The sequence below is a fragment of the Vicugna pacos genome, chromosome 17 (genome assembly GCF_048564905.1).
Source record: "Vicugna pacos chromosome 17, VicPac4, whole genome shotgun sequence".
Lineage (NCBI taxonomy): Eukaryota > Metazoa > Chordata > Mammalia > Artiodactyla > Camelidae > Vicugna > Vicugna pacos.
In genome coordinates this window covers 54,354,361-54,372,024 of record NC_133003.1, presented here as the reverse complement: position 1 = coordinate 54,372,024, position 17,664 = coordinate 54,354,361, and the positions used below count along the sequence as shown (strand labels likewise).

Here is a 17,664-nt window from a genome sequence, read left to right as displayed (position 1 = left end):
CTGTCCTCCTCTGCCGTGTCACTCTGCCGTTGCCCACGCACACCTTCTATAGCATGGTCCAAGGTGGCAGTTAGCGCCCCTCAAAAGCTGCATTCACACCAGCCAAAGGGAGAAGGGGGGCAGGGGGGCTGTGCCCCACCCATTTCATTTTGACCTCAAGTTGCACCATCCCTTCTACTCACATCCCAGTGGTCACACTTAATCAGATGGCTGCAGGTAGCTGCAAAAGAGGCTGTCAGATGAGGGCTTTAGCTAGATAGGTATATGTCCAGCTAAAAATGCTGTTCCTATGAAAAAAGGGGGAGAAGGTAGGTTGGAAACAACTCTTTAGTCTCTACCCTAAGCTTCCAGGCACTGCTGGGCTCTCCTTGTGTCCCAGCTCAGCGGCAGACATGACCTTGCTGCTAGCCAAGGTAACCCTACTGACTGGGTTCCAGACAGCCCCGTGGGCCCCCCATCACTCAGAGGCCTCACTCCACCCTCCTTTTCTCCTTTTTCTCTGTTTCCATCTGTTCTCCCTGATCACTCGCCACATAACCCTGTAGACAGACAACCCTGAAGAATCCACACAAAAAGATTGTTAGAGCTAATAAATTCTGCAGAGTTGCAGAGTACAAAAACCAACACACCAAAGAATATAAACGTAATCTTTCCCATCTTAAAACACACACTGACATTTTTTGCAGAAATAGAAAAACCCATGAAATGAAATTTCAAGGGACTCCAAATAGCCAATCTTGAAAAAGAAACACAAAGGTGTCAGTCTTCCACTTCCTGATTTCAAAACTTACCACAAATCTGCAGCAGTCAAACCAGTGTGGTACCAGCATTGGGACAGACACAGACCAACGGAGCAGAACAGAGAGCCCAGGAGTAGACCCTCATGCATCTGATCAATGGGCCAAGACCATTCAATGGGAAAAGAGCTGAACCTGTAATTAAGTCTTGGTTTGGTGCTTGGGGCTTAGCATAATTGACTCCACTTGGGGCCTGTTGTCTTTATTTTCAACAATTCCCCCCTTTTGATCAGATGCTCATCCTGAGAGATGTCATAAAAATTTGAGGTGTTGGCGCTACTCCCAGCTACCACTGTGGAGCCATCCCAGGGTTTGCTGAACCTCCGAGTGGTGTTCACAGGTCCCAAGGTATGGTTCACAGTCTTTATGTCGGTGATTCTCTTCGTTCCTTCTTCTATGGTCCAGTCTCAGGGAGATCATTTGCTAGGTGGTTAGCGGCTGCAAATGTGCATTTAAAGTTTTTGAGGGAATACTACTTAGCTCAGAGATTACCATGCTGGTTCCAAGCAGGATGATTCCCTGTGTCTGGAGTGCACTTCACATCCCCAGGACCCAAACCAATCAGAATCAAAGTCGGAGAAAGATCCCGTTGAAACAGTCACGTTTGTAAGCAAATCGGCTTAGTCTGTGGTCGGTGTTCCCGCGTTCTCACCAGCATTTGGAGCTACCCACCTTTCTGACTGTTGCCAACCTCACCGGAATGCGTGTTATTTCAGCCCCAGGCTGACTGCTGGGGACAGAAGGGACAGGGGTGATTTTGCTGGCACCTCAGACGTGGTACAAAGACACATGATTAAATAGCACTGATCCACGTGGCGAGACACGGCTGCTTTTTAATGCTAGTTCTGTGGATCTCGGGGCTGGAATGTGACTTTAACTCTCTTACTCATCTCTCTTTTCATTAAAGATTCTGAAAAGGAGGTTTTTGTGGTTCCTGGCTGTTTTTGGCAAATGACGATGTTTTTCTATTCTTATTTGGGTCAAACTTAAGTATTAAGTTATAGGTAGTACCTGGATAGTGCATCAGTCATGAAGATGGTTCACATCATGGGGGTTGAGGAAACCCAACGTAAAACAAGGATCAGCCAACAGGGAACAGATGGGCCTGCGCTCCTGGCAGCATGGACGCCTCTGACTCCCACCTGGATGACCTGGACTCAGATCCTGACCTTTCCTAAGCAAGTTACCTCTCTAGGTCCTCTCCCGCCTGCTGTAAAACAGCAATGGCAGCCCCTCCTAGGATTATTGGGAGAGTTCAGTGAGCTCTGTTAACCACGGCTCTAGCGCTGGGAGGGGTGCAGACAATGGCACCAGAGCCTTGGAGCATCAAGACGGGGCTCTGTCTCCCCTGGATGGCTGCCTTCTGCGTGTGTGTCCTGCCTCGGCGGTAATTTTGTGCTTTTCAAACTAAGACAGTACCTGGGGGCGCTCACGGGAACTGCTTGGGAGCCTGAGGCAGGAAGCTGGGCTGGGGAGGGGTCAGGTTAGCAAGGGCCAGCCTGCGCCTCCAACTGCACCCTCCGCTGCGAGGGAGCAGTGTATAGGCCTTAGCAGTCAGACTGTGGTCCAGGGACAGGGGGCAGGCCTGGTGAGGGCCTCCATACGCCCGACCAGTGGGACGGAGTTAGGAGCCATTTGCTGGCCTGATAAATGCAGACAGACCCAGCACACCAGCCACACGTCTGTAGACGTTTCCTGTGGCTGCGGCAACAAAATGCTGCAAACTCAGTAGCTTAAAACAACACATGCATCCTTTTACGTTTCTGTAAGTCGGTATCCAAGCTGGGCCTCACTTGGCTGAAATCATGGTGTCTTCTTTCCTCTCTGGGCTTCTTTCCTCTCTGGGGGCTCCCGGGGAGCACCACAGCCTGGCCTTTGCCAGCTCCTACAGGCCACCCACATTCCTGGACTCATGTGCTGCTTCCATCTTTGAAGACAGTGGCATCTTCTCATGATGCCATCTCTCTGGCTCTGATCGTCCTGCCTTCCTCCTATAAGGACACTGGTGGCTGCATCCGCCCCCCGGGATAGTACAGGGTGCTCACCCCATCTCAGGATCCTTACCTGTAAAGTCCCATTACCGTGCAGGGCAACACACTCACAGGGTCCCGGACGTGGACATCTTCAGAGGGCCGCCATTCTTTCATGGCCGGGCTCCCCTCCTGGTGCCCCAGCACAGCCCAGACTGCTTTCCCCAGGTTTTAGTCCAGCATCAGCGAGCACACTTGTATCGCTTACCCTGGAAATAATTTCCAGAGTTTTCTCCGATTGTGCTAACTTAGATCACATGCTCACTGTCAAACCAATGGCCATGGCTGGTGGAGTGGACCTGAGTCCACCCCTGGAGCTCGAGTGAGGTCAGCCCCCACCGTGACCTGGAGGAGAGGGCGTGCAGTGCCTCCGAGGAGAGTCGAGGATTCTTACAGAAGAAGAGGGAAGGGACGCTGACCATCCCGGCCTTTAATGCGCTTGTAAAACACTAGTATGTCCACGTGCAGGTGAAAGAGACCGGGAAGCACAGCCAGCGTGAGGTTGCGCCATGATCTGAACCTGGATAGGACAGCAGCTCCCTGGCTCTGCAGCTAATGGGACATTAGCAGATCTGTTCAGTGCTGGGAGTGCCACGGAGCACCGTGGTGGCCTGGTGACAGGCTTATCTGAGGTTAGTACGGGACATGTCAAGGAAGGTACACAGTTAACACCATCACTGGCAAGGTAAATACCCTTGGAGAAAAGGGAAATTTCCATTTCATTCCTAAAAGAATCTTTAAAGACACAACTCAAATCAAAGAGAAAAGTATAATAACTTCCTCTGGGCAAATTTATAATTAATCCTGGATTAATGGGCCTTAATGAAGTTGAATTAATTACTAGCTGCTTGTGAAGAACTTTGAACTATCGAATAGAAAAATGGCATTAAAGAAACAAAAAGGAACCTGCATCGCATTAATGTGAAGAACAAATTCCAAATAAACGCCGTTCTGTGGGCCTTTCCCCGTCAATCATACCCAGGGACCGGACCCAGCCTTGGGATGCCTGGGTCCCAGGCATCTGCTGCAGAGGAGGGGGTCCCTGTGGGCTAGAGGTGTTGGGGTGAGTCCACTCAAGAAACACTCGTGCAGCCTCTGCTTGTGCCAGGCCATGGGAGAGCAAAGGTGCGGAAGGGGTCCTCAGCCTCCTGGGACCAGGAGAGCACACGGGAGCCCGGCCTGCTCTGAAGCGGAGTCGCCTCACTGTGATGGAAGCCAGCATGGAGACAAAAAACACAGGAGGGGACACCATGTGTCCGGCATTTTGCTGGCAACAGCACTTCAGTTCCTACAGGGCACCCCCCAGCTCCTCCTGGCTCTGAGCTTACGGCTTTACACCTGCCTGGGCAGCCACTGTGCAGGGGCCACAACTTCATCAGGGCCAGTGAGACCCCAGGGCGAGTACTGTAGGGTTGCTGAGGTTGTCTGCTTAGAGGTGAGGCTGCCGGGAATGGAGATCACCCAGAGGAAGGAGAGACGGAGACAGAACAAAGCATGTGCCTCGGTGTTGTCATCTGAGCCCCTGCATGAGGCCGTGACAGACACAAGCTTCCCCCGGGTTTTCAGTTGGGCTTATGGAGTTACACATGCATGCTGCTACAGCCCTGACCGCAGGCATCGCCAGGTAGCACTCGGAACAGTGCCAGATTCCAGCGCGTTTAATCCTCACAACCCTGTGGGACAAGAACTCTTACGTCCTCCTACTTTACAAATGAAGAAACACAAAGAGGCATAAAGAGGTTTTGTAACTTGCCCAAGGCTACACAGCTTTCAGACGGTGGAGGCCAGATTGGTGCACAGGAGTCTGCGGCCAGGGACTGGGCTACACTACTTTGCTCAACTCAGTTTCATGGTGGGTTTTTGTCATTTACACTCACAAATTGTGGCTAGTGCAGGACATGATGTGGAGGAAGCTTCCAGAAGGGGTGCCAAATTCTGCTGACACGTGCAAGTCAAATTTCATATAGAAATACTCCCTTCTCTTGAAAACTGGGAACATGGAGCAGTGTTGGGCTGCCGTCCGGCCTGGTGTCGCTGGGCTGAAGCTGAGCACCGCTCCCCCTTTCTTTACACAGGACACGTACTCCCTCCACTTCCCAGCCTCCACCGTCCCCGCTGCCTAAACCTGCCGCTTTCTCTCCTGAGTCACCCGCCTGGCCGCCCCCGGTTGCTGACTCGGGGTGACGGCCTTTCTGGACATTTCAAGAGCGTGGGGTGGGAGCTGCCGGCTGTGGCCGGCACACGCGCACACACAGACTGTCCCCGCAGCGCGGAGCTCTGCAGGCCGCGCGGAGCCGGGCGGCGGGCGCGCTGCCCAGGCCGAGTCCCGGGCGGCTTCCCTGGGCTTTCCCACGCCGGCTCGCAGCTCAGCCAGCAGGTCGGGGAGGCCTCTGCGGACCGTCCGCCGCCTCGGCGCCAGCCCATCCACGGCCGCTTCCCTCTTCCCTGGAGCTTCTCGGTCCCCGCGGGGCCCTGGCGACGTCTCCAGCCCCTCCGCGCGGCGCGCGGCCCCGCGGGCCGAGCGCGGGGCGCCGGCGGGCACGAGCGAGCGCGTGAGCGCGCGCGCGCGGGGCCGGCGGGCGGCCGGCGGGCCGGAAGCTTCGGCGCCGGAACGCGCGTGCGGGGCGCGGGCAGGCGGGGGCCGCTTAGCGGGCGGACCGCGCGGCGGCGCGGAGGGGCGGCGCGGGGAGCATGGCGGGCCGGCGGCTGAACGTGAACGTGGGCGTGCTGGGCCACATCGACAGCGGCAAGACGGCGCTGGCGCGCGCGCTCAGCACCACGGCCTCCACCGCCGCCTTCGACAAGCAGCCGCAGAGCCGCGAGCGCGGCATCACGCTCGACCTGGGCTTCTCCTGCTTCTCGGTGCCGCTGCCCGCGCGCCTGCGGCCGGCGCTGCCGGGGGCCGGGGCCGACGCCGAGCCCGGGGCCGAGCCGCGGCTCCAGGTCACGCTGGTCGACTGCCCCGGGCACGCCTCCCTCATCCGGACCATCATCGGCGGTGAGCGCGGGCGGGCGGGCGGGCGGGCGCGGGCTCGGGACGCGCCCGGGGCGGGGGCGCCTCGCCGGGCAGGGGCGCCCCTGGAGACGACGGGAGAGTTCAGTTCTTTGACAACACGTGTTTGTCAGGCACGCACAAGTTGCGGAAGCTCCAGGACCGCGGAAAGTGTGCGGGAAGTCTGCACTCACCTGCCCTTGGTCTCCTCAGCCGACCACTGTCCCCGCTCTGTCAGTTCGCAAGCGCTCCCTGTGAAGACAGGCCTGCCCGTGTGTATGTCAGCCCCCGCCCCCGCCTCCTGTTCTTTTTCTTTTTTCACAAAATGGTAACACCACAATCACTATCTTACTCAATACTCGGGGCTCCCTGTCCCTACATATAAAGTGACAGCATTCTTTTCAAAGATTACACCAAATTGCATTGTACACTTGTACCACCATTTTCCTGTTCTCTTAGTGATGAACGTTTATGTGGTTCCCCGTGTTTGCTACCAATGCTTGTGAGTTTTCTGGAACAGCGGTCTTTGGCAGTGTGCTGGGGTGTCTGCACCAACGGCTCCTGGAACTGAGATGCCGGGCAGATGGCTGGTGTACTTTGGTCATGGTGGACACTGCCCGGTGCCCTCCTGAGATGCACCATGTAATTAATTTGAATGATTCAGGTAGTACGTGAATTCATGAAGAAACAGAACATTGCACATCGGGCAGAAGTCCTGTGATTACCCCTCCCATTTCTCCAGAGGAGGAAGCCACTTTCGTGCCTTCGTGGATTACTTGTCACACGCATTTCACTACACTTCATCTGTGAACGGGACTTTAAAACTTGTTTAAATACATTCAGAGAAACATGGCACAATAACACAAGCAGTGACACAAGGGTGTGTGATTCCCTCCTCACCGCTGACCCAGGAGCTGGCACCTCCTTTCCGCTTCCTCCTCTCCTTCCAGCAGTCTCTGTGCCTACCAGCACGTGTGGAAACTGCGTTGGTCAGATGGTTCTGTCCGCCTGCTGTTGGACGGCTGCTCTGGTCATGGGGCGTCGCGGGTCCCAGCTGTAGTGATGAGTTTGACTACTTTCGCCCTGTTCTCTCCCGTCTTGTCCATGCTGTGGGCAGTCTGAGGTCATCGCCCCATTTTCTAATAGAGGAAATGGAGGCCCAGAGGGGAGCAAGGACCCAGCGCAGGCAACCAGACCTCGTCTTCTACTCCAGCCAGGCTCCAGTCATCAGACGCGTGTTTAGGGGCGTGATCCTCTCAGCCCTCTCTCCGTTCCCTTGTAACTGAATTCTGTTTGGTTACATCCAGATAGATTTTAAGACATGTTCTCTGAGCCAGTCTAGGCTGGAAGTTAAAAAAGTGAAGTGGCAGACTGTTGGTCTTTTGCTTGTGAAAGGTGTAAAGAGTAAAGGGCATGCTTCTGGAGTCAGAACTGAGCTGAGGCCTGGGAAGGAGAAACCACACCAACTGTGCGACCTTGAACCTGACTGGACCGTCCACACTTGGCAGGTCTCCAGTGGATTTGCTTTTCTTGCACATTTGCCACTCCCTGGGCAAACGATGCATGGACCATGGGGGTTCCTGTTCGACAGTCGAGGGAACTGGGACTTCAGGGGCTGCTGGTAAGAGGCGCGGCCCAGGGCCACCTCTGCTGGACTCCAGAGCTGCCGCCCCTTCCATGCACGCGTTAACGGAGCTCTCTTCATAGGACAGAAGGTTTCAGGCACCAAATTATAATGCCCCCAAGAATTTGGTGAGTCCTTGGTTTAGACTATAAACTTGTGGAAGAAAGGAAGAGGCAGGTCCCTCCTCTTGCATGGATATCGTGACACTTCTCACTTTCCTCTCACCTCCTGGGGCAGGAGACATGCCTCGCCTTCTTAGAGGTGTTAACACAGGGCTGAGCTTGTGCACGGCGGGACCAGGGCTGCTGCTGTTCCTCCTTAAATAGACCAGACTCCCACCCTCCTCCTCAGGAAAGCAAGAGGGTCTTCCTTCTCAGGGGAAGGTGCTCATATTTGAGTGCCTGCTCACCCGTCCATGCAGCAGCCCCCGTGGTGGGAGTGTCGGGGGTGTTGCCCGGTTTTCAGGTGAGGAGCCAGGAGCTTGGAAAGTGCAGTTCCCTGGGCCGGTATTGGAGCCTCGCTCTGCTGCCCTAGCCTGGGTCTGGGGAAGCCCCTCAGCTTTTGTCAGGATCCACAGGCCACACACATCTTTGCCTTCTCGGAATGGCTCCAGAGGCCACGTCCTGGCTTCATGCACCAGTCTCTGCGGTCCTGGACTTGTTCTTCCTCCCCTTCTCCCTGCACTGCACCCCCCGCCTGGGGACAGCCTGCTCCTTTCACAGGTGTTCGTCAGCCCTCCGCTTCAGGACCGTCCTGGGGCCCTGGTGACCCCACCGTGACTGCAGCCTCCTCCTTATGGGCTGTGGGACCCTTCCCTCCCCTGAGCCGCTTCCCTGCTGCTGGCCTCCAGCCGCACTAGCCTCGTCTCTGCTTGTCGGATAGAGATGTGCCCTGTGTGGTCCATCTGGCTCCGCCTGTGTAAGCTTCAGCTCGGCCGTCACTTCCTCGGAGAGGCCACCTCTGACCTGGCAACCCAGAGTGCCCCCAGCTCTCTGCCTTGTACTTCCTCGTGCCCCTCTTTTGCTTCCTGTCTGATGCTCTTCATGCGTCTACTTGTTGACGGCCTCTGTCCTCCAGGGGAGCGGAGCAGAAACTGCCCCCCCCCCACCAGTGTGTCCTCAGCGCTGGGGCCGGCGCCTGGCAGGGGAGGCAAGCTCCAAATCAGTGAAGCCGTGTGCCAGCCCCTGGGCCGTCACAGGATGGCAGACAGAATCGAGTCACAGGGGCCAGGTGCGTGGTCGGCTCTCTCCCCTCCCTCCGGGAGCTGACAGCAGAGCCAGGGAGAGAGCGCCGTGCCCGTGCAAAGTGACCTGCTCGGGCTTTCCCCGGGGCCCTGCCTGGCCGAGGCTCTGCGGCTGGTCTCCTTAGAGCCGGGGACCACTGCCCGCGGCTGGAAATCAGCGTGGTGCGTGGGGAGGTGATGAAGGCAAAGGCAGGAGGGTTGGTGGCTGGATCGCATGGAGTGGTGAGTGCGGCCTAGGTGAGGCCCTCAGTGAAGGTTTCTTCTAGGGGCTTCGGAGAGCTTTTAAAGTAGATTTGTGATGTGATGAGGCTGCGGCTTTAGAAAGATGCAAGATCCCTGGGCAGCGACTCTGCTGGCAGTGGGCAGCACGCCTATAGCTGGGATTTCTGGGGGGGGTTCTTGCTGGAGTTCTGGATGGCGGAATGATTCTGACCCCTTGCTGAATACATTATCCCCAGTAGAAGGAAATTAGAATGACTGTCTGAGTTCCATGAGATATCTCTGAAGTTTAATACATCTTGAAGTAAAGCTGGCTCTCTTTCATTCCATTGTTCCCTCCAAGTACTTTCAGGTACCAAAAGAGACGTTCTTAACTTAGAGAAAGTTGGGTTTTACCTTGTTGACCCCTGTGGCCGTGGATAAGGCCTCTGAGTGGTGCTGGGGTTCACAGTGACAGTGATATTAACATGTCCTTAGTGCTGGCCTAGTGCTGGTTTGCTTGTTTGTTTAACCCTCACAGCAAGCCTAGAGTGTAAGCAGTGGCACTCCCATTTTACAGATGGAAAAGCAGAGGCTCAGAGAGGTCAGGGAGCACAGATCATCAGGGTCAGAGCTAGTCTGAATCCACCCTGACCTGACCACGAAGCACGTTCTCAGTGTGAGTGGACGAGGACACCAGTCCACTCCAGCCCCAGCGCTGGTGTTTCAGGGCAGGATTTTTCTCTGATCCATCTGAGAGTATAAATCTTTCAGGGGTAGAACTTCAAAAAGATTCAGTAATGTATGTTTTAAAGACTTGGGTGGGGGTGAGGGACGTGGACCCATCCTCAATCTCACTCTGGTGAGAAGGAGGAGGTCTGAAAAATGCCGGCATCTCAGCTTGGCAATTTATAGTCCTCTGGTGGCTGCGAGGATTAACAGTGCATTGTCCCCGGGTCTTTTGTTCCAGTGGTTAATGAATAGCAGCTCTTCTGCTGTGACTGTCGCCTGATCGCTCACCTCCCGCACCCACTGTCTAAGCGGTGCTTCCTGCCGGGTTGGGACCCTCTCTGCGCACCCTGGCCAGAGCTGCGGACCTGCCGTAGCCTCACAGGTGTGACTCAGGCTTACGTGCTATGAAGAGCAGTCAGCCAGCAGCCCAGGGATGCTAGTCCCTGCAGCCTGGAAGGGGCGTTCTTTATAATGCTTAAGCTCCTTTGCCTTCCCTGTTTTTCCAGCTCTCTGTGCTCTTGGTGCCAGTGGGGAGAAGGCACTGGCCCGCAGGCCATTTTGTCCCGGAGCGTGCCCTGCAGTTTGTCTGAGAGGCTCTCTTTGGACCCATGAAACAGGTTCATGTGTGAACGACCATGTGTTTTCCACCAGGTTTTTATATTCCTCTGTGGGCATCTGCACATAACGCCCAGCAGGCCTCATGGTCCAAACACAGATGGCAAAAGGGGGCCCTGGCCATGCCAGGAATGTGGGTGTTATTGTGATGCAAAACCAGCCCACTAAACAAACAAACCAAAAAATTCCTCTGGTTTTCTTTGCCCCTAGTTTCTTAGGAATCTGTCTAGAAATATGTTATGTTACCTTATGGAATTCATATGTTTGCCCTAAAACATTGAGGCATATTTGAAGGTGTAAGTCAGTGGAAATCTTAGCCTTAACTTCTTTAGCTCCTAGAATCCGTGTGGCCTCCAGTGCCTCTCCCTCCACGCTCCCCCAGGCAGGCCTGCCTTCTTTCTCTACCCTGTTAGGAGGTGCGTGTGGTACCAGAAGGTTCTCTCCAGTGCCACCTTCGTGATGTCCTCTGGCCTGAGACGGGGCTGAGACCTGTCCCGGAGTCTCATGTCACCTTGCTTGGGGCTGGCCTCCTCAGACACAGGCTCTTTCACTGCTTTTCTGCTCTCGGACCCCCATCTCCTTCCAGGCTCAGTGCCTTCGGCATCTCTAGGAGACCAAGTCCACCTGGACAGCGGGTGACTTTGCTCTGATTTGGGTGACAGTGTGGGAGCAGCGTGACATCAGAGACGCAGCCTCGAGTTTGAAATGAACGCAGAACATTTGAGGAGGAACAGGAAAGCAACATGGGAACAGGTGGTCATATTTCATTCCGCTGGGGGACGTTTTTCTTCTCGTGGGGCTTGCCCTTGAGAACAAAACCTATCGAATATTAAATCAAAGAACATGCTGTAGTGGTGCTAGGAATAGAAAATAATGCAAAGACTGGCCTCGCCGAGGCAGGTGTTTTCTGGAACGTTATAACCAGAGTCAGAAGGAGTCACAGCCACAGCTTTTGGTAAAGCTGTAATCATTTAAAATTAACTGCTTTTAAACTTTTCACTTGGCGTCGCCTTGGCAGCTCTTGGGTTTTTCTTCAGAACTGCTCCACCCAGGTTGGAGTAAGACTTGGGCAGGCACCCCAGGAAATGACTCCTAGACGAAGGCCTGAGACCTGCTCCGCGTCCACCACCCTCGTGCGGGGCGCGTCTGGGCCAGGCTGGGCCTGCGGCACCCTGCCTGGGAACCCCAGGCCTTCCTGGGGCACCTCTTCTCTCTGTGCTGCCTTGGCCTGCGGACGCTGGGTCTGTGGCTCCCGCTTTGAGGGCTCTGGCAGCCTGAATGTGGGAAGGGATCGGATGGCACTGTTCTTTGGTGTTTTCCTCCATTTATTTGGAGGTTCTGCAGACATCTACTGTGCGCCTTGCGGTGGCTGAGGGCGGATGCAGACTTGCGTGTCTTCAAGGAGCTCGCGGCCCTGGGGGTGGGGGCAGAGTAGGGGCAGCGCCAACAGCCCGTTCAGATAAGACACAGAGTTGTAAGGGCTAGTAAAGAGGAGTCCAAGACGTGAGTGACTTTGCCCGGGACAGGCAGGAAGGCCGTCCCACAGAAGGGGCACTGGCTGGGCCTAGAAGAGTGACCTGGAGCTTCCAGGCAGAGGAGGGGGCAGGGCAGGCCAGGGAGCAGCTTGAGCAATGGTGTGGGGATGACCTGGCCAAAGAGCAGGAGCGGCCAGTGGGGGGAGTGGGGAAGGTAAGGCTGGTGTCAGGGTCATGGGCAAGTGGGGGCAGGGGGCTGTCTCGGCGGATCGGGGAGGGAGGGAGGGTTGGGATTTGGCCAGCGGACAAGGTAGGAGGACTCGGGGTGGACAAGGTGAAGAGACGGAGGGCTGGAGTGTGATGTCCACCACTGCAGGTGTGAGTGGGTGTGAGGCTGAGCCGCGGGGTCCACAGGGCCCAGAGCTCAGGAGCTTGGAGGGTCTGAGTAGGGAGGGAGAGTCTTACGCTGGGCGACCCCTCTGGAGCTTGTGGAGAGTCTGAGGAGACGGCCCAGGGCAAAGGTCTGGGGCCAGACGTCCCTGCCCTTCAACAGCTGCAGCTTCCAAATGGGCTGGAGGAGGGAGGGGAACACCATCAGGAGGACAGCGTGGTCTGGGCGTGCAGGTGCAGGAGTGCCGTGCCGAGGCCTGGGGGTGGGCAGGGGCCTCTGGGCAGCGTCTCCTGTCTGGATGCTGTTCTGGACCCTTGATTATGTCACTGCGCTCTGCCAAGCAGACCCCGAGGCAGGGTTTCCCCTCCACTCCACTCCAACGAGGCAACAGGCCAGCGACCAGTTCCAGGGCACGTGCTGGTGGCGCTGGGGCCGGGCTTAACTCGGTCTGGTTTCCCAGGGCCTGGCTCGCTGCGGGAGGCTCCTGAGGAGCGGTTTATGTACACGTCAGTTTGTCAAAAACAGAGATTTCTGCCTCCATTCTCCTCTGGATTATATGAGTTTTGTGCTGCGTTAATTGGGTCTTTTATTTTCTTGCGTGGTGTGATTAGGCTCCTGCTGCTTTGAAGTGGCCCCGGCTGCGCGGGAGGGAGGACTGCGTTAGCGCGGTGATCCTCTCTTGGCAGGAGAAGAAACAAGTTTTGCTGTTGAGAGAAGTTGACTTTCCCTCGTTCCGTATCTCTCCTGTTTCGATGATGCTCTCTTGTCTCGGGGCCTTCGAGAAGACAGAAAGGGTTCCTTTGTCTCTAACCTGCTTCCTGAGGATGTTTATTTGGTGGTGTGCACAGGTGCTCCGTACAGATAAACTGACTTTTTCCTGTTAAAATTAGTGCTTGGAATTGCCAGTGTCAACCTGCCTGGCCGGTGCCTCTGCCTTTTGCCTCAGGTTTCTGCGGGTCTCTTAAAGCTCCGGGGTCAGTGGCTCGGCAGCTGTCGGCTGACACTGGGCCGTGGGCTCCGCCCTCTGCGTGGACTGCAGGGTGGCACTCACTCTGACCGTGCTCGCTCCTAGGCGAGTTTCAGGGCCTCGCACCCAAAGCACCAGACCCTCGCACGCGCGTGTGTGTGGGTGTGAATATGAGAGTGTGTATGTGTGACCCCAGTGTTCCCTGCTCTCTAAATGACCGTCCGTTCACAGGTGGGCCTCAGAACTTCTGCTCTAGAGAGAAAAGCCTTCACGGAATAAGGGCTTCATTTCTTGGGCACTTGCATCTGAAGCCCGAGGACGGCCAGCAGGGAGTCTGGGAAGGAAGCTGTGTGCACGGCTGGCATCGGCTGGGCCGGGCGCCGGCGATGCGTTGACCGCAAGCCGCAGTGTTGTAAAGCATCTGGGGGGCCTGCCTGGCCCTGTCGGCGGAACCCTCTGTGACAGGGAGACTGTCCTCTGGCAGCAGTCCAGGAGGGCAGCCACGGGCCATGGCCATGGGGGCCTTGCACTTGGCTGGTGTAACTGACGAACCAAAATTGTAATTTTGTTTACTCTGCTTCATTCAGATTTCAGTAGGCAGTTCTAGACCTGCTGTCCCAGTACCTTTTGGACTGTATTCCCCACCAGTGGACACCGTAGGCCGCCAGAGTCCACACCTGCAAGACCGCGTCCCCCCACCTTTGCAGTGAGTGGCACCTCCATTCTCCCATGACTAGGGGGCCGTTGACATGACCCTCAGCATGTCATGGAATTGTTACCAGCTCTGGCCCCTCCTGTGTGTCTGATGCCCGTCCGCAGCTGCTCCCTGGACAGGCCTCCGTTAGCTCTGTCCAGGACAAGCACGAGTTGCCTGCACCGCCCCTGATTCCACCCCCTCTTGAAACTACCCTGCCCTCCCTAGCCGAGAACTCTTTCTAACTGGCTAATATGATTGTCTTACTTCCCCCTGCCAAAAGCCTTCATTTGCTCTCTGTTAGCACAAAGGCCGGTCTCCCCACTAGGCTGACAGGGCCCTCCTCAGGACCCCAGGTCTCTGGACAGACAGACCAGGGTGTCTGTCGCCTCTCCATGCTACGTCTCTTCCCTGAGAAGCCTCCCTGCTGGCCCTCGCAGCCTGCGCTGGGTGAGGCCGGGACCACCCCTTTGTGGGCTCCAGGACCCCTTCCCCTGTCTGCTGTCACTGTCTGTTTACTGGGTGGAGTCTTCCCCTGGACTTGGTCCCTCTGAGGATGGGGCCCTGCTGCCATCCCGCCCCGGTCCCTTGGCAGGGCCTGGTGCAGCAGGCCACGTGGACGTGCAGTGGACGAATGAATGGATGGCCGGTCGTCTCCCACCGCCGGCCCGCGGCCGTTACCCAGCCTCCTGTGGGGCTTCGAGCCCTTGGTCACACAGGGCTCACAGGGGAGCGGGCCTGCCTAGAGGTTGGACAAGTTAACCTTTCAGTGGAAATTCAATCCTCATACTTCATTTTCAGGCCACTTTGCGTAGCAAAGTAGTTTAACCAGGAGCAGATTTCTGCTGTGCTGATGGTTAATTTTGTGGCCCACAGAGGGTCAGCACACGATGCTGAGGACACGGCGACCCCGGGCAGCCCCCCGCACACGGCGAGGCCCGCAGCCCTGTTGTTTTAGAGAAGCACTTTTCAAACATCCTTCAGCGGCGGATTGTAAGCGAACAGGATGACCTTTTCAAGAGCATATTTAAGAGCTACAGCACAGATCCCTCCCAGACCGTATATTTTCCTTTCTCCGTGCAGTTCAAAGGGGCTGAGTTGTCTCGTAGGTTTTTGCCGGCGGTCTTCAGCTTGACCCTGGTTGTTTAAATCTGCCGGAGGAAATTTGAACAAACTTGTACTTTGGTAATTCTTCTGCCTCCGTGAACCTTTAACCTTCAGGTTTCTTTCAGAGCCTGGGGCTGCATTGTCACCAGTTGTCCCTGCTGGGGCGCTCAAAGGGCATTGTCTAGGCCGTCTGTTTTCACTTTGCTACTGGAGTTCTCTGGAGGAAGGGTATTAATTCAGACCTGATCTGAGACAGGACGAGGACTTTTAAACTTGCCCCCGAGCCTAGGGACGGGGAAATGAGCCTAATGCAAGCCGGTGGCTGGCCATGGGGTCCTGCAAGTAGCCTGCGAAGGTGAAGGGAGAGGAGGCTCTCCAGGGGTGGGCTGGTGCCTTAGCTGTCCAGCCAGTGACCCAGCTCTACCAGGTCTTGTCCAACAGTGTGACCAAAAGCTGTTCCTGTCCCTGGAGGTCAGGCTTGGGCCCCAAGATCCTCCTGAGTGTAAGCTTCCTGGAGCACCAGGTTCTTAGGAGCCCGGGAGGCTCAGCGTGAACTCGGGGTTCTTGCACCCTCACGGAGCTCTCACGTGACAAGACGCCCCTGGGGAAAGAGAATGGGCTCCCTAGGTGGGAGGGCGGAGGCTGGAGGCTGTGCCTGCTGGTTTCGCCATTGAGTTTTCCGTTTGCTTCTCAAAGGGAGGAAGCCCAGAGACACCCACCTGAAAGTGTGGGGCATCTCGAGCATCATAGCACTGAGTCAGACTCCGCCAACCCCTCCCCTGACGGCTCCCCCTCTGTGCTGGAGCCTGCTCTTTGCAGCAGGCTGAGGCCTGTTTGAGCCCATGGCCTGGCTCCTTCACTTTCTTTCTTGTCTTATCCTAGGATTCTCGTGTCCTGAAGATCTGGCTAGGCGACCTTGCTCCTTCAGATCAGACATTGCAGAAGGAAAGGTGTGTCAAGGCATTCATTCGTGCATTCATTCGTTCACTCATTCTACAAACCCCGGAGGAGCGCGGTTTACGCCGAGGCTCCCATCTGCTGGGGGAGGCAGGTGTCCCCACAGGGAAGGGCAGTGTGTCACCTGCGGAGTGTGTGTTCCGTGGAGGACGACGTGGGATGCCCGGAGAGGGACTGATGGACGTGGGGTCGGCTTCAGTTTGGAGGTCAGGGAAGGCCTTCCTGAGGGACTTCAGTCTAAGCTGGAAGCTGAGGAAGAGCAGAGCCCGCAGGCGCTGGAGGTTGAGGGAAGCAGGTGTGCGGGTGTGGAGGCCGGAGACGGTCAGCTGGGGCTGGCGGCTGTGAATGGCACGGATGTGGTGTCTGTCTACGTCCAGCAACTGCGTGCTGGTCGTTCTGACAGGAGGACAGAGAGCGGGAAGGATCTGCCTTCTGCCTGGTCTCAGCCTGGCTGTCCTGTTGGCTTCCCAAACCCTGAGCCTGTCTGCTTCTGGGGCTGCATCCCCACTTGTTTCCTGTGCGGGGGAGGGGCTGGAGTGGAACTGGGACATGGCAGGTCGTCCCAGCCTTGAGTGACCTGGGCAGCTGTCACTGCCCTGTGGTCATGGTTGGCCATTTAACCCCAGCCTCTGATGGCCTGTGATGTACAGGCCAGGCAGAGCACGAGGACATGTGCCCAAGCTGCTCACCCGAGTTGCTGGATGGCACAGTGGGTAAGGGGAGAGCTGGTGGCCGGCCCCCCGCCCACCTTCCGACTCCAGGTCGCGGCCCAGGGAGACAGTCCCTGAATGTTCCCTCCTCCCCTTCCTTCTGGGGTGCCCTCTGGGTTGCTGGTAATGCCCTGGGGGCACAGTCTGCCTTTTCCCCCCAGAGGTGCGTTTGGCATGAGGTTTGGCCCATCCCAGATAGTGCTGGGAAGGGTGGGCGAGGGGTGCGACATCTGGAAGGTTCGTCGCTCAGCATGGAGCTGGGACTCACTTGTGGGAGACCAGGCCTTGCCCAGCCTGGCCCAGGCTGCACTCGACCTTAGCCTTGGCTCTTGTTGAGTTCTTAATAAAGGAACAGTGGTCTGCATCCTTTAAGGCTCTCCTGAGATGCCAGTTGGTCTTCCGGGCACAGAGCCTGTGCCCAGGTTGGAGGGAGAGCGTCTGCAGGCAGCCCTGGCAGGTCGGGGCTGGTCACAAGGTAAAGGAGCTATGACTGAGCCTTCTTCCATCTAAGAAACAGCGACATGGCTTCCTTCTGCCTTTCTTTTTCCCTCCCTCTAGAATCAAATGAAATTGTTTCCTGGCAAATATTTCCTAGATAAAAAGAAGTACTATATACTCATTACTGAAGATTTATGAGTCGATTCTGAAAGTTTTAAAAAGTATATAAGATAGTTTGCCGTGCAGCCTGTAAAGTTTCTTTTCGAGGAATGAACATTTTCTAGGAAAAATGCAAGTCAGTTACTTCTGGTCTGATTTCTTCAGCCACATCTTTCCCTCTTCCTCTTACCTCACCGTGTCTCGGAAGGCGGTCTGGGGACATTCTAGCAAGCACTCGGGTGACAGATGTGTGTCATCTTTCTTGACACCCTCCCAACCCCGGGGAGGCTGCTGAGTGGCTGCGAGCTGTCTGCAGGAGGCGGTGGGAACATCTCGGCGCCGACTCCGGACTGTTCGGTGCACAAGAGGGCAGTGTTTGCTTGCGGTCCTGGATGGAGATGCTCAGTGTGTAGGTTAACAGGTCAGCGCAGTTAGAATGACCTCGGGCTTTTCCAAGACAAAATAAACCTTAAGCCACAGCCACGGTGGCTTCCCGCGTCTGCCTTTGAGCGCCTGACCCTCCAGAAAATAGCTG

The 17,664-nt window shown here is 56.2% G+C and overlaps 1 protein-coding gene across 1 annotated transcript in view; it reads left to right on the top strand.

Moving 5' to 3' along the window:
* The first annotated feature begins 5,424 nt into the window (after positions 1-5,424).
* The window catches only part of EEFSEC (eukaryotic elongation factor, selenocysteine-tRNA specific), a 146,521-nt gene continuing 134,281 nt past the window's right edge, over positions 5,425-17,664 (top strand). The window contains exon 1 of the mRNA XM_072941988.1: positions 5,425-5,825. Coding sequence (XP_072798089.1) covers positions 5,519-5,825 — 307 coding nt within the window. The 5' untranslated portion in view covers positions 5,425-5,518. The remainder of the gene's footprint in view (positions 5,826-17,664) is intronic.